General features: G+C 42.7%; 1 protein-coding gene across 1 annotated transcript in view; it reads right to left on the bottom strand.

Moving 5' to 3' along the window:
- The window catches only part of ENPEP (glutamyl aminopeptidase), a 144,739-nt gene that overhangs the window by 67,751 nt on the left and 59,870 nt on the right, over positions 1–17,118 (bottom strand). The window contains exons 7-8 of the mRNA XM_029596150.1: positions 6,028–6,162; positions 3,229–3,294 (exon numbers count right to left, since the gene is read on the bottom strand). Coding sequence (XP_029452010.1) covers positions 3,229–3,294; positions 6,028–6,162 — 201 coding nt within the window. The remainder of the gene's footprint in view (positions 1–3,228; positions 3,295–6,027; positions 6,163–17,118) is intronic.

The following is a 17,118-nucleotide window of genomic DNA, read 5'->3' as shown; positions in this document are numbered from 1 at the left end:
AAATCCACAAGGACTGATGGTGCTTGAGGTTGATACTCAGCTAGAACACATCATCTGCAGCTTCCGCATGGGGAAGCAAAAATCCAAGCCTCTCTGCCTAGTTCTTTTGTGAGCCTCCCAATACAGATAGTAAACTCCTTTTAGTAAGGGAAACCAAAGATTACCTACATATGCTAAAGGGCTCTTAATACATATTTACAAATGAACGTTCACATGCCATCATAATGGAACAAATGGTTGCATGGCTGATAACATGTAATGCTTGTTTTTCCTCCTGTTTTTGAGGCAGGTGGATAGTCATTTGAAGTTAGAATTATTGTCATTTGAAGTTAGAATTAAATTTTAAATCTGAGTAATATACCTAAAATAGTTGGGGGGAGACAGAGGGAGAGAGAGAACCTCTGTAGAGAAATCATTGTGTCAGTCTATTTATACCACTGTAAGAGGGGGCACTTAACTTGGTGTGGAGGTTTGATATTGGGGTAGATTTGGGTGGGTGGTTTTACATACACAGTCAGAGGTACGAACAGCAAAGTTGACATCACTGAAGATTTTCAGTTATTTGAAACGATGAAAGGTACAAGAGGAGTTGATTTGCACAAAACATTCTCTACCTACCTTGTTGCACTCTACCTAGCTTGTTTGAATCAACTCCTCTTGTACCTTTCATCGATTCAAATGACAGAAAATCTTCAGTGATGTCTACTTTGCTGTTCGTACCTCTGACTGTGTATGTAAAACCACCCCCAAACCCAACACGGAGTCAAAGTGCCCCTTCTTACAGTGGTATAAATAGAGAGTGACAGTGATTTCTATACAGATGCTTGTTCTCTCTCTCTCTCATGTGTGATAAAAAAAAAACCTTTTCGCCCCACGGTGTATTATTTAGCGCGTGAAGCGAAAAATAGCGCAGGTGCGGTAAATTTATCGCACTTTGGAGAAATTGCCTATGTGATATGGAAGCAGGGTAATTAGCCTAACCATGCTCCTTTTTTTTTTTTTTTTTTTTATCACAGACAATAATAAATGTTTATAGCATTTTGATAACTCTAGGGGTAAGTTAGCTATATAACTTTAGACCTGCTCAGAAGCAGGTCTAAAGTTATCTGGCTTTGTGTGGCCAGGTAACTTGCTACCTATCTATCTTCAAACGATATCTGAGTAAGTAGCACTTTTGCTATTCAACAAAGCCCCATGAATTAAAGAAGTCTATGGCCTGAATTGTTGTCTCCCCTATTTAATGTAAAAGTTACTCTATTGGGCTGTGCATCTCCCACCCCACATTTTTCAATATAATGGAGCCATCGCAACCCCCTCCCCCCAGGCAAACCCCTTGTTCCAGCAGCATCTGGTGAGGCCACGCCCTTCCCCCCCTCACAATCTAATTTACCACCCTGTTGCACCTCCATACTCCCCCCCCCCCCCCCGCCCTTCCCCCGAATTTCCTAGAGCAAAAAATACCCACTGGGAGCGGGGTGAGCAGGTTAAGTGCTGCCGTCAAAGCTGTGCTGGAAGTGAAAACTACACCTCCTTTTTGAAATTCATTTAGTTTGACCTTAAATTATTCGCACACCACTAACAAGCACCCAGAACACATAGGCTGTCATCATACCACAAGGTGCCTTTTCTATGGCATCATGCTAAAATTATGTGAAGTCCAGGAGATAAGAATTATTTTCTTTTAGAAAAGCAATGCACAAGAAGATTACAGAACCCTTGCTGCTGAGAAACAAGACTGGGCAGCACTGAACCAGAAAGGTATGGAAAAATACAGACGTGGTAGTACCAGACATTGTGTGCATGCACTGAAAACGCATACAATCAGAAGTGACTTTATGGATATGCCTGTAGTTGGAGAATCTATGCTTTCCTGACAAGTGTGATAAAGACCTGCAATACCAAATCAATGGTGGAAAACCATGCAATTTGTTATGACATAAAGATGTATAAATGTCATGAAAAGTACAATGGTGGGGCAAAGAACACATTTAAAATTGGCCAGATAAGGTACAAAAAAGGCTAAAGACATCAAAACAGAAAGGGGACAGTTTTGAAACTGACGGCATTGGGGCAATGATCACCCATACTTTTTAATCATGGGCTTCTATTCCAATTCCCATAGTGAAAGCCCACATGCACTCTCTCTTTGAAAAGTGCTGTAGGTACAAAGTATGCACATCCCCTTTCACTCATTTCTTTGTGCAGGTAGAATTTTGCTTGATAAATATATGCTTAGATTTGGAAATGTCATCTATGTGCATGCTTTTCTTTCTCCACACACCCCCAACCTAAACACAGGTCCCTGGGAATGCCTCCTAATCATACGGCTAAAAGTCCATGTACTGCGAACAACACGCTGACTTTGAGCCACATTGAGGGTGGCCAATATTCAGGCAGCCGATTTATGTGGGTGAAACAATTTTACCCAAGGAAATTGCTTTGAAAATTGGGCTCTGAAATGTACATCTACAAACGAACAGAAGGAAATATGCTCTGAGAAATAGCAAAAGCAACAGAGCGCTAGGCTAGCACAGTATAATGCACTCTAGCAACTCACAACACCATGGGGTCCTATTTACCAAGGAACGCTAAACTCGCACATGAACGGGTAATTTTAATGCACAATTCCAGGGTTTTTAACACACAAATCACCAGCAGTCATAAAGCCTTCAGTGAATCATGTGTTAAATGCATATTAATGTCAGCATTAATGTTATTGCATTAGTCATTGCTAAATACGCTATTATTTAAATGAATTGACTTGCTTACTGTTTTGCATTTTATCTCCTCATACGTGTTAGTCCATGTTAATGATCACAAAAGCACATCAACATTGCTTCCTGCATTAGCTCTTATGTAGCTGGATAAATAGACTCCTATACTATATCTATAAATGAAAAAATTCTAGCCTTATATATTTTGCACAATTGTGAGTTATTATAAGAAACCTTTTGGATTGCAATAACAGCAGAAAGAAAACCTAATTATCAGCACATGTGACTAACTTTTCCAGCATTTGTCTTTCTATCCAAGACCTCTAATATTACTCTAATGCAGATTATTTACTGTGAATAGCACTTCAATTAATTGCCTTTTGCTAAAGAAGATCCGTTAATATTTGCAAAACTAAACACCAGATCTTATACTACTGAAAATGCAGAATGACCCTTAAGTATAAACCAAACATCCTTCATTTTCATTCATAGCAAAGAAAAAAATAAGTCATACTTGACATCCTTTCTTAAAATTGTCAGGTGTAATCCAATCTTGAAGCATTCTTAGGATGGATGCTCCCTAGTAAGAAACAAAAAAAGATAAGATAACAAGGTTAGAGGTGTACAGTCAAAAAAATTCATATTGGGGTAGACTTTAAAAGAAATGCGCATGACCCCGCCCCTTTAGTAAAGCCCCGGGACTTACACGTATACCAGGGCTTTACGAGTGTTGCTGCGCCTTTTGAAAAATAGGCCCAGCACGCGTAACCTTTTGAAAATCCAATCCATTGTTTTTTCATTTTGTTTGTTATTTTTTCAATTTTCATTTTTTTTTCATTTTGCTTTTAGTGTGCACTCATTTTGAGTTAGCGCACACTAGCATGCATTTAGTGCGCACTAACAATGAAATAAAAAAAGCTGAACATCGCTATTAAAGACCAGTTTTAAGGATGTCCCTTCATTCTGCAGGGAAATTTTACAGCCTGGGCATGATTTATCAAGGTTCCATAGGCACAAAATGTGGGGAATTCCTTGCTCCATCAAGCCCTTTTGGTTTAAAACTGTTTGGAATCTTCACTGATAATAAACGGAAGTGGAACAATGCAGAAGAAGAGCAATGAGAAAGAGGAGAATTTCTATCAATGATAAACTATAACAGAGAGAAAAATAGCACCCCAAACTACTGCTGCATTGCATGACATGTACCAGCAGATGGTGCTAATACAGTGGAGCCCGTGTTGTCATGTGCCTGCTCCAAAAATAAACACATAAGCTGTCCCCATCATGCCATACTTCAAATGAAGTAATGAAGTCATTGTGTTAGTGTAGTTAAGTCCAGAGAAATAAAGATCAACATTTAAACAGGTGATAACATTTTGCTGGATTGCCCAAATATGCCTGTAATTTGTTTTCAAGTTTCCCTTCATCAGATCAGTGCGTGATAACTTTCATTTCTATAAGACACTTTAAACACTATAGTAAGTTATCAATGGGGTCTATTTATTAACTTATTTATTTAGTGAGGAGGCCCCTCACAAAAATAAAAGAAGCTGCTATAAATAACATGCATGGTGTATAGGGGAGGGAGGGAGAGAGAGAGAGAGAGAGAGAGAGACTAGCTATAAGGCCCTCATACTAGGTAGGTATTATACCTCTATAGGAGACCCACCTAGTTACTAGAAGGGAGGTTTAGGTATAAGTGTGGAGGTTAGGGGCCACTTTGACATTCAGAGTGCGACGTATGAACAGAACAGTGCACTCTTGTGAAGATTTGATGACCTTCACACGGGCCGATTCAGTAAAGTCTGCGGGAGAGCGGGCGCCAGCCAAATGGAGCGTCTGGTTTTCGACCCGACAGCCGCGGGCCGACTTCAATTTTTTTTTTTTTTTACTTTTGGAAAGTTTCGGGACCTCCGACTTAATATTGCCATGATATTAAGTCGGAGGGTGCACAGAAAAGCAGTTTTTACTGCTTTTCTGTGCACTTTCCCGGTGTCGAAGAAATTAGCGCCTACCTTTGGGTAGGTGCTAATTTTTGAAAGCAAAATGTGCGGCTTGGCTGCACATTTTGTTTTCTGAATCACGCGGGAATACCTAATAGGGCCATCAACATGCATTTGCACGTTGCGGGCGCTATTAGGTTCGGGAGATTGGATGCGCATTTTCCACCCCTTACTGAATAAGGGGTAAGGGAAAACGCGCATGCAATGGCGGCTGAGGAAACCCACCCAAACATGAGATTTGTGCAATGTTCTCTCAACCTAGCTTGATGGATTCTCTACCTGAGTCATCAAATCTTCACCAGAGTGCACTGATCTGTTTGTACGTCGCACGCTGAATGTCAAAGTGGCCCCTAACCTCTACACTAATACCTAAACTTCACCTAAGTGGCCTCCTATAGAGTAATAAATACCTACCTAGCATGAGGGCCTTATAGCTAGTCTCTCTCTCTCTCTCTCCAGTGGTTGTAGGTAGGAATTACAACAATTCTGGCATTTACCGCAAAGTGAGAAAAAGTTATCGCAGTTAGCGGTAATACCTATGTGAAGCGTTAAAATAGCGCACTTTGCGATAAACAGCCTATTACCATAAAACGCATCCTTTATCCTATCGCATGCGATATTTAGTGCATTTTGATAAATCCAGGCCTAATACTTCAAATTTTGTTATGGACAAGACATATTTGTAGATTACAACATTCATTGCAGCAAAAAGGTAGTACTTGTGTGGATTTTCTGACAAATGGGGTGGGAATGGGGGCAGGAAGCATTTTCTGAATCATGTTCCATTGGATTTCAGCAATCCAGACCAATCAAGATAAAATAACTCCCTAACTGGATCAGGGATTTAATATTTTTGCTCCAGTTTTTCTGAACCACTGCAATCTGAACAGGAAGTTTTCTAAAAAATCAGCGCATCACTACTTTAATTCTACTTCGACTGAATCTGATGCTGCCCTTCCTAACTCAAGAATTCCTTATGCAGCCAGCAAGTATGAAAGAAAATATTTACAGGAAAAGCTACAAAGGCAGTAGTAATGGCATAGCTTGCAAATGAGTCACATAAGAAGACTGCCATTTTTACACAAGATAAAATTGTTAATGTAAAAATAAAAATAACACATACCTAACAGAGTCCTAATTCCCCTAGATAGGATTTTAACAACATAAAAAGGAACTTGCACCTCTAACATCACCAGTTTAACATGCTTATAATGTTATGAACGACATCATCCATGCTAGATCTAGACAGCTGATTAAGAACATTTTATAAAGTACATAATATTTTGAATGGCATACAAAGCCCTTCTCACCTTGCTGTAAGAAATACCATCAAACGCAGAGGTTATTTCAGCTGGTGATGACACGTCTACAACAATAGGGTGGGAAGATTGTAAGGCATCATCTTTCATAACAGGCAATACATCATCAAGTAGGGTCTGATCAAGCTGAAATATTAACAAATAACATCAGCATGGTCATAGTATGATTATGAAAAACAGATCACATAATGCCAAAACAAAACATCAGCACTGCATGTACATCACAAGTTAGCTCTCTGTTGAACAGCCTGAAGCATTAACACATATACAGCAAAGTAAAATGCCACTCTCTCTCTCTCTGGTCTCACCTGTATTACTGGACTGCTGTTATTACTTGTTTTACTGGTAGTGTAAAAGGCTATTCCCATCTGTTTTCTTAGTATGAATTGTAGTGGATAATTTCTTACCACATTTCATAACTGTCATATGCAAAAACGTAACCTGTTGACAGTCAAATTCAAAGGAAAATTGCAAATGTTCATTCTGTGCATTCAGCCATATCATAGATCTCTACAGAGTCTCAGTTGTACCCTTCCAAATAAAGAATACATCGTCAATGAACCAAGTCCATAATGGTATATTTAACCAAAATTCCGAGCAGTACACACGTTTCTTTGAACTCCACTACATAGATGCATGCCAGTGAGGGGGCCATAGTGGCTCCCATCGTGGTCCCCTGTATTTGTTGGTAAGATCCATTCATCTGAACACAACTCGTGATAGAGCTATTTCCATCGCCAGCCCCGCCCTATGGAACTCATTACCATTCGAAACAAGAAGTCAACCAGATACCAAAACCTTTAAAAAAGATTTGAAAACATGGTTTTCACCAGAGCCTATGCTAATATCTCATCCAGCAACACAACCAGAATCCCACACAACCAACCTCCTACACATCCTCAAAGAAACAAAAGCATCTAAGACAACTTAATAACATACAAGACAATACACAACCTCACATACAAATGGGGTTATTTAACTATTTAAACTATACAGTCACCATGATGTAATTTCTATTTAACAAATATGATGTAACAATTTTTTCTAATATGATTCAAGGTTCTGTTTAACTAATGTGACTTCGGTAAACTGTTTTGTTTAAGGTGACTACTGTAAAACATTTTAACTAATGTGATTACTGTAAACCATTATGATGGCGAAACCGAATGACGGTATACAAAACAATGCTAAATAAATAAATAAATGCAAAAAATTTTAGGGCAATAGCTGCTATATTCATGATAAATTCTACAAACCCTGAGAAAAGTCATAAGACTCCACTAATACTTGTTTAATACTCCTCAAGGACTGATCTTGGGGGATATTTGTGTACAAAGCAGTAATATCTGCTGTCACTAGCAAAAAGGATTCTTATTCCAAAATTAGAGGCTCAATGATCTTAATGAAGTGTGTAGAATCACAAATATATAATCTAGCCCTGGGTACCATAGGTCTCAGAAAGGAGTCGACATACTGAGAGATTTATGATATGGTTGAATGCACAGAATGAACATTTGCAATTTTCCTTTGAATTTGACTGTCAACAGGTTACGTTTTTGGATATGACAGTTATGAAATGTGGTAAAAAATTATCCACTACAATTCATACTAAGAAAACAGATAGGAATAGCCTTTTACACTACCAGAGTTATCATCCTGTAAGCTTGCGTAATAATATACCTGTAGGACAGTTCCTGCATCTAACATGTCTTTGAGGGACTAAACAAGAATTTCTGATAAGAGCAAAACAGATGGAGAATAGATTTTTGGAACGTGGTTATCCACCAAAGATTGTATGCCGGGCTTACAAAAGAGGACTCTTTGCTAATCGTGAATTGTTATTGAATAAGCAGTGTCATCAAGAGACACAACAATTGGTATGCACAGTGCCTTTCTCTAAGTTCTCTGATCAAATACAAAGGATTATAAGAGATCATTGGCATGTCCTACAAATACATACTGGATTTGAAGCATTTCCGATTTTTGCCAAGACCAGAGGGGCAAATTTGCAGGATAAATTAATGGTAATGATGCCATAAATGAGGAGATCTTATGAGTGGGGTTCGGGACAATTTAGATGCAGCCATTGCGTGGTTTGCCAAAATGTGCTACAGATTAAAGCATTATTTGAGAACACATTGATTGCAATACCACCCAGGTGCGACATGCGACATGGTCCTCCTTACACACCTCTTCCAGGTATTATCATCTGGATGTTCAAGCCCAGGAGGACATGTCCTTTGCATGTGTGGTTTTGACTGGACTGCGGGCAGCCTCCCGCCCTATTCAGGAATAGCTTGGGTACATCCCATTTGTTCTGGATTCATCTGACCAGATGCTAAGAAATGAGAAATTTCTATTTACCTGATAATTTCCTTTTCTTTAAGACAGCTTCCCTCCCTTGGCTGCCGAACGATAGCATAATGATCCTCCTGTGTGCCTACTTGTTACAGGGATTACTGGTAAGTGTTACTCCATTCCCTAGACTAGTGTTATTACATTCTTGTCTGAGCGTAATGCTGCCTTTGGCTGAGTATTGCAATGATTATCTATTTTAATCAAGATTTGTTAGTTTGTACATAGTTGCTTTTGAAGCAAATACTGGTAGGCTGATGTCACTGCCGAGATATCTGTGACGTCAGTTTGCTCCGTCTCCATCTGCTGGTAGAGGTGCATAACCACTTGTTCTGGATTCATCTGACTGTCCTGTGCAAAAGGAGAAGGAACCACACTAGAGAAAAACCCAGACTGATCTTGGCTGAACTCCTACCAACATCTGGTGTGCCCTACTTAGGGACAAAGTCCTCAGACTGGGTAACATTAGTGAGTACTGTCCCTGCAAACCAGCATCTAGAGTTCTACTAAAGCTACCTCCATCCCCTCCAAATACTGCTTCAGCAAAGCAGACACAGGAGAAGCCAATGAATGCTGAGTCTTCAGAGGTAGCTTGGGGGGGAGGGGGACAGAGTGCAGGAGGTCAGTGATGCTCCTAGATCCATCGATGTCTCCATCTGCGCTCTGCCCACCAAAATGCTTGGTTGACATTACTCTTGCACGCACAAATGCTTGTCCATCAGACCCTGTACAGTGGACTTGGGTATGTCAGGGACATCTGTTTCCCCTTGTACTTGCCCATCTCAAAAAAAATAGAAAAAAAGAAAAAGCATAAAGAAACCATACTGTTCAAAGAGCTCCGAGGAGAGGTAGATCAGAGCAGCCATCTTGTTCCCTCCCACAGGGACTTTTTACTCATGGACTTTACCCCACTTTTCAAAGTGATATCAATTTCTCATTTTACAGAGATTTATTACGACAGCTGGCCGCACGCAAACAGCCTCTCTCACTCCTCGCCAACCCAACCATGTCCCGGTCTCTTTGCTGTATTGGAGAGCCACCACCGCCACTTCCTCTCAGCACAGTGGGGAGCCTAAGCCACTGCACAGATATCCCTAGGTGCGGCACAAGGTTTCCTTCTTGATTTAAAGGGGCCACAGCAGGAAAGCTTCCCCGCGGCCCCAGATGATGATGTCACCCCTGGGACTATTTAGGGAAAGCCCCTGCTGCTAACTCTTGCCTCAGCAACAGGTCAAACTCCTCTGAGTAGCGAGTTGCTCCACGTTCCCACTCCTGGCCCTGTATTCCTGTTCCTGACTCTGCGCTCTTGTTCTTTGGACCAACCCTCTGGCTTGACCGCAGTACGTTATTCTGACTTCTGCTTGTCTGCTGCCTGCCCTGATCATCTCCCTGTTTCCCGGACTTCGCTCTCTTCACTGTCCGCCTTGGCCTCTGGCCTCCTCTTGGACCCATCTGTTTGCTGCCTGCCCCGATCTTCGGCCCGTCTTCTGGACTTCACCTCGCCTATCGTCATCCTTGGATTCATTGCCCAGAGACCTGTGCCTAAGTCCAGCCGGCCCCGGTACCCAAGGACTCAACCTGCGGGAAATGAGGGCTGATATTGGTGAAGGTCCAGTTGGGTCTCCGGATCATCTAATACCACCTGCCCATGATGAGGACCTGCAGGGGGCTCCTTCTGCAGGTCTCTGTCCAAGGGTTCACCTTCCAACAGATTTAGTAGTTTAATTGGTCCTGGAGAAGACTGGAATCTTTATAGTACTACTTATCATTGTTTGAGCCTTACTTGACATGTGCCACACTGTACAATGGAGATAAATATTCAGGTACAATATTTCCTCACCCAAAAGAGTTTACAATCTAAGACTAACTTTCAAATGGGCAGATATATATATGTGAGTATGTGTGGGCGTGCAGCCAAATATATGAAAATTTTATATCCTGCGTGCACACATGTGCGTATTTTATAAAATAGCCTTCGTGCATGTATGTGTGCTCCTAATTTTACAAGTGGGCATGCACAACCACATAATGTCAGGCATGAGCTGTGCAAGTGAGGGAATTTATAACAGGTGCACATCACTGCCATTAACGGTTTTGCAAGTTCATCTACCAGTTTTCCAGTCTACAGCTCGGTCCGCCAACTGCCTTGGTTCTTAGCCTGTACTCCCCTCTGTTAACTCAGATCCTTCAAACACCTCAGAGATACCTGGAGATCATTTTATTGATACTTAACACCTGCTCCATAGCAGAAATAACTTTATGCTCAAGTGTACCTGGGTGTGCGTAGGTACTTGCACGCACATCTCTTGGCCCCGCCCTGGAATGCCCAGCCCTGCCCACATTCCACCCTCTCTTTTGCCTAATGTGAGATATTCGCATATTGGGACTTGTGTGTGCCTGTGGTTGGCTCATAAAATAGTGGACATGTGCATGTACGACATGCATGCACATCTCCCGATTTTGGCACACGCCCAGCTTTTAAAATACACTTTGAAGTTGACACCTTAGGCAGCTGGAGATAAAGTGACTTGCCCAAGGTCCTAAGTGGTGCCAGTGGAAGAAGCAGGGTTTGAAGCCTGGTTTCCCTCTTAGCCTAGTGCTTTAACCAAAAAAACACACTCTCTCTTTGTAGGTGGTAATATACCTTTTCTTGGACCAACAAAAATGATGTCATGGCACATGAGTTTTCAATGCCACTTGGGCATCTTTTGAGGGAGTTTTTTGTTTTTTTGTTTTAATTCTGCAAGAAGTTTCTTTTCATTTAGGAGAGAGTATTCTATGCAGATTGGCCAGCTCATTATATAGGGGGCTATGTACTAAAGGGCATTAGGGATGACACCCACATTTGATGCACGTTAGCACATTATCTAATGTCCCGGTACAAAGTGTGGTGTTTGCAAGTGCCTTAGCATGATTGCACAGTAACGTAATGTGCCTACAAATGAGACCATTAAAGTAAAAATTGATCTTGTTATTAGATGTTCATACTGGATAGTACTTTGGTATTAGGACTAGGTATTAGGCAGTGCCATTTTATCAAAGAGAAATAAAAGATGCTGTATGGGCAGGTTGTGTCTGTCTGCCTGGCCGTGACCTAGTATCAGCGGAGAAACAGGTGAACTGATGTTGATTAAATTTGATATTTGAGAAGTATAAATAAAGACAAGTTCAAAATGAAACTTTGAGTAGGTCATGCCAGTGAGAACCAGTGAATCAATTTTGATGAAATGTGATATTTGAGAGTTAGACATAAATAAGCGTTGAAAATGAGACTTCATGGCTAGGTCATGTCCATCTGCCTGCTCTCTGTCTGTCTGAGACCTACAGGTCAATATTCACAGAGCCGGCAAGCAGCAGATTTATCTAGGTAAAGTTGTGTGCACGGGGCTGGAGCTTCCATTAGGCGAACTAAACTATCACCTAGAGCAGTGGTTCTCAACCTTTTTCTCATTGTGACACACCTGACAGACCACGCTCAGATGTGTGACACACTCATTACAATTCATGGCGGAAATAAAAAAAAGAAAGGTCCAGTATTATTTTTATTTTTAAGAATGACACAAGGGAAAGATAAGTACTCTGAACAGAAATTGCATAAATAGTAAACATCCCATACCAAAATACCAATTTCCAGCACTCAAACAGTAACCACCTTATCTAAGAAAAATCAACACTGAAAATATTAGGAAAGCAGACCAAGCCAGGCTGCAATAGAGCCCTACACAGAAATTACACGCCAGCAGAATACCTCACCTTCATCACATGTGCAGACCCTCACCTAACAAAGAATAAAGAGACCATAAAGCATAAATGGAAACCGCAACAAGCCAGAGATTCTGTATGCAGTGCAACAAAGGAAAGAGAAACATCACCAGTCCTCAAAACAAATCAAGAAATATAAAATCAATAGCAGTAAAACCATAATAATAAAAAGAACAGTTTATTTCAAACAGCTGATGAATGGAATACCTAATAATTTAAAACTCATATCAAAAATTTCTAGATTCCAATAAAATATTTCAAAAGACTAGACACAAGGACCCAATAATGAAATATAAGGATAAAATAATGATTTGCTCTGCATACCTGGGAACGTTTAATATCCAGGTGCCCTGAGATTGTTTTGAATTCGCAGGAGGAGGAATGGTTTACCTGCAACTGGGTTTAAAAGGAAAAATCCATAAACTACTATTACGGTAATTAATAAGCAATAGTAGCTTGTGATCTATCTAATGTTTGGGTACTTGCCAGGTACTTGTGACTTGGATTGGCCACTGCTGGAAACAGGATACTGGGCTTGATGGACCCTTGGTCTGACCCAATATGGCATGTTATAAGGAAACACACACCTGGACAAAACCCTTCCCCAGCTATCCATAAACCGACACTAGAATCATTTGAACTCACATCCTCCCTGGAAATCGAATCTATAATCAAGAAAATGAAGCCTTCGGCACATCCAACAGACCAAATACCTACCAAACTCTTTCTTACCATCCCTAACACCATAGCCAAACCACTGGCAGACATCAATTGCTCCCTCACTCAAGGATCTGTCCCAGACTCATTAAAAACTGCTTCTCTGAAACCCCTACTAAAAAAAACCCAACCTGGATCCAGCCAACCCCGTAAACTTCCGCCCCATTGCCAACTTACCTTTCATAGCCAAAATAATGGAAAAATTGGTCAACAACAGACTCACAGATTACCTTAACTCCCATAATATTCTCTACCCTTCTCAATTCGGCTTCCGGAAACGCTTAAACACGGAATCTCTCCTACTCTCGCTAACAGACAACATCCTGATGGGTCTTGACAAAGGCCAATCCTACCTTCTAGCTCTTCTCGACATTTCTGCAGCATTTGACACAGTTAACCATACAATCCTCATCAACCGTCTGAAGGAAATTGGCATCACTGGCTCTGCACTCATCTGGTTTAAATCCTTCCTCAACAACAGGCACTACAAAGTCAGAATAAATGATAAAGTATCCCACCCTGTCCCTTCCAATCAAGAAGTACCCCAGGGTTCTTTGCTATCCCCTACCCTGTTTAGTATCTATCTGCTCCCCCTTTGCCAATTACTTAAAAGCCTCAACCTTACCCACTATATATACGCTGACGACGTGCAGATCCTAATCCCCATCACGGATCCCATCTCTAGCACCCTAAACTTCTGGAACAGCTGCCTTCACTCCATCAACCTCCTTCTTTCCAGTCTCAATCTGGTTCTTAATACGTCCAAAACAGAACTCCTCGTCATCGCTCCAAATGATAATAACTAGGGATGTGAATCATGTGCCCGATCGTCTTAACGATCGGGTTCGGCTAGAGGGAGAAAAAAATCTGATCGGTGGAGATGTGAATCGGAATCGGTTCCGATTCACATCGTAAATTTTTTTTTTTAGTGAGGCCCGACCCTTTAAAATTGACCCCTTACCTTCCCCCCCCCCCCCCCACCCCCCCCCCCCCCAAAACCTTTTTACGAGTACCTGGTGGTCCAGTGGGGGCGCAGGGACCGATCTTCCGCTCTCGGGCCATCGGCGCCATTTTGGCTGCCACTCAAAAATGGCGCCATCTTCCCATTCTATTGTAATATTTAGACCTGCCGGGATAACTGTGCACCAATGATATATAAGTTTCTGCTCCAACCTTCGAAGCATTAAAGACACATCTCCCCCTCTTGGCAGGACAACTTTTTGAATGGCAAAAAACCGCAAATCCTCCACAACATGATTCTGTTCAACCCAATGTTTCACCAATGGTGATTCTAAGCGCTTTGTCCTAATACAGTTTTTGTGCTGGATAATCCTAGTTTTAATAGCCAATTTTGTCTGTCCAACATAGATTTTCTGACAGGGTCGGGCAGTAAGGAGAGCTGGCGCAGAGTCTCTTGGTGGTCCTTGAGCTTAACCACTGCTTCTTGAATCTTTTCTCCAAAAAGATTATCCCCAGCACATGGCAAGTCCGCTAACCTGTCCTGCACCACTGGTCTGAGGTCTGAGGACTTTAGCCTGAACTTTTCTGTCTGTAAGTATTTGTTTAAGGTGCGAAGATCCAGTATTGGATGAACACCACCTGACTTTTTTGGTATCAGGAAATACCAGGAATAGAATGCCAGCCCCTGTTGGGGGAGGGGAATTAGTTCTATTGCTCGGGACTGGAGGAGGAGGGAGCCTCCTGTTCCAGGAGTGGTGAGTGGTCGGATGTTCCCCACGTCAGCCGAGGTGGGGAATCCGGTGGAACAGAGAGAAAGTTGAGATGGTAACCTTGACTTATGACAGCAAGTACCCACTGATCCGTGGTGACTGCATGCCAAAGACTGGAGAAGTGGCACAACCGGCCTCCGATGGGAACAGCCGGAAACGGAGGCTGGGTACTGTTCTCTAGGAAGGAGACAAAAACCAGACGCTGGACCTTGTTGAGGGGCTGGCTGTGATTTTTGAACCCGAGGCTGCCTGGATTGGCCCTTTTGGTAAGGTTTAGAAGGCCAACCCCTGGACGCCGGGGGACAATATCTCCTTTGTCGGTAGACTTGCCTCTTGGAGTCTCTCCTGAAAGATCTTTTGGAAGAGAGATCAGAAGGCAGTAAGGAGAGCTGGCGCAAAGTCTCTTGGTGGTCCTTGAGCTTAACCACTGCTTCTTGAATCTTTTCTCCAAAAAGATTATCCCCAGCACATGGCATGTCCGCTAACCTGTCCTGCACCACTGGTCTGAGGTCTGAGGACTTTAGCCAGGCCCATCTTATCGCACTAATTCCTGCCGCCGATACTCTGGAGGCGGAGTCGAAGATGTCATATGCAGACTGTACTTCATGTTTTCCAGCATCTAGGCCTTTTTGTGCTAGGGCATGAAGCTGGTCCTGGAATAGCAGAAGTAAGGCTTCAGCAAAATCCTGAATCTTCGTGAACAGGGCCCTGTTGTATTGGGTCATGTACAATTGCTAGGAGGCAATGAGAGAGATGAGCATTGAGCCATGGAATACACGCCTTCCGAATGCATCCAGGAATTTTTGTTCTTTTCCTGGAGGAATGGAAGAATGAGGTTTAGAGCGTTGTGCCTTTTTCTGGGCTGACTCCACAACCACTGAGTGATGATCTAATTGAGTTCTCTGGAAACTAGGGGCTGACTGAACTAGGTAGGTGGCATCTGCCTTACGGTTGACAGGTGCCACAGAGCCAGGATGCTCCCAATTTCTCTGTAAAAGATCCAAGAGGATTTCATGAATAGGGATAGACACGATTTCCTTAGGAGCATCAAGAAACAGGAGAAGCTCCAGCATCTGATGCCTAGAGTCCTCTTCAGTCTGAAGCTGGAATGGAACCGTTTCAGACATTTCCTTTACAAAGTTGATAAAGGACAAGTCCTCTGGAGGAGAACGCTTCCTTTCATCAGGAGGAGAGGGCTGTGAAGGCACATCATCAGTATCCTGGGACGAATCATCAGTCCAAGGATCGTAAGGCTCATCACCAGCTCCCATATGTTCATCAGATGGGAGGAACGGTGTTAATCCGGAAGGCCTGGGCATCGATGGCCTCGGAGGTGGAACTGAAGGCATCGATGGAGGCATTGAGGGAGGCACCGATGGAATCGGCGACATCTATGGCTGTGTCGATGGCAGCACTCCGGAGGGCAAAATGGAGATCAGTGTTTCTTCTTCTTCTTCTGATGACAAGGGTATCGGTGAAGAAGGAATCAGGGACATCGGTTCCCTTGGATCCATCGGTGGAAGGGCACCGATTAACGCATCCATTCTTGCCAATAGCGGTGCAAGCGCCATGGGAATCGGATTGGTTGAGGAATAGGCACCGGCATCGATGGAGGTTTGAATCCCTGGAGTGCTTTACAGATGGCCTCTTGGATCATCCAATCCAATTCCTTACAGAAACCTGGGGCATGGAAACCCGGTTCCGGAGTAGGAGGCAGCACTGGCATAATCGGAGGGTCCACCGGTGAAAGTGGAGTCTTGGCTCCCAGCAGTTGACCAGGTGGGGGAAGAAACAGAAGAAGATGGGGCCTTTTATGTATGGGATTTCTTTGTCAGTGGCTCATACGATGTCTATGCTGAGGGCTTGTCTGAATCGGTGGCCTGAGCTTTACGATGGCAGTGATGATGTTTTTCTTGATGTTCTCCTTGGTCTTTTTCCTGAGGAGGAACATAGGGGGTCGATACCCGTGGAGTCAACAAAGCCAGTCGGGCAGCAGCGGTTTCCCAGTGCTGGCGCGAAGTAGACGGCACTGGTTCAGACGACGTCGAAGCTATTGATGGAATCGGGGTTTTTGACTAAAAGAGAAGTTCCATCTTTTCCAGCCGAGCTTTGTGACTTTTTGATGTCATTTGGGCACATTTGGTGCAAGTAAGGACATCATGGTCAGACCCCAAACACATCACACAGACCGTGTGAGGGTCAGTGATGAACATTGTTCGAGTGCAGTCGGGGCACTGACGGAAACCCGATGCCATGTCCTTGACAAAATTTAGCCGCGGTGCGGTCAATGGCCAGTAGGCCACAAGGGAAAAACTTGACGGGAATCGACCACAACTAGGTAAAATCTTACCATTCGACCGCGGAGCAAAGATATCGATAAGGGGACCCCTGTGGGGTAGACATTTTTTGAAATTTTTTTAAAAGTTCTGTGAGGAAAAACTCCTGTCAGGAATCTCTGAAGAGCTCCTTAACCCGCATGGCTACCGCTGCGAGGAAAAAAGAGACTGAAGGGAGACCC

The sequence above is a fragment of the Rhinatrema bivittatum genome, chromosome 1, assembly GCF_901001135.1.
Source record: "Rhinatrema bivittatum chromosome 1, aRhiBiv1.1, whole genome shotgun sequence".
Lineage (NCBI taxonomy): Eukaryota > Metazoa > Chordata > Amphibia > Gymnophiona > Rhinatrematidae > Rhinatrema > Rhinatrema bivittatum.
This window is presented reverse-complemented; position numbering and strand designations above follow the sequence as displayed.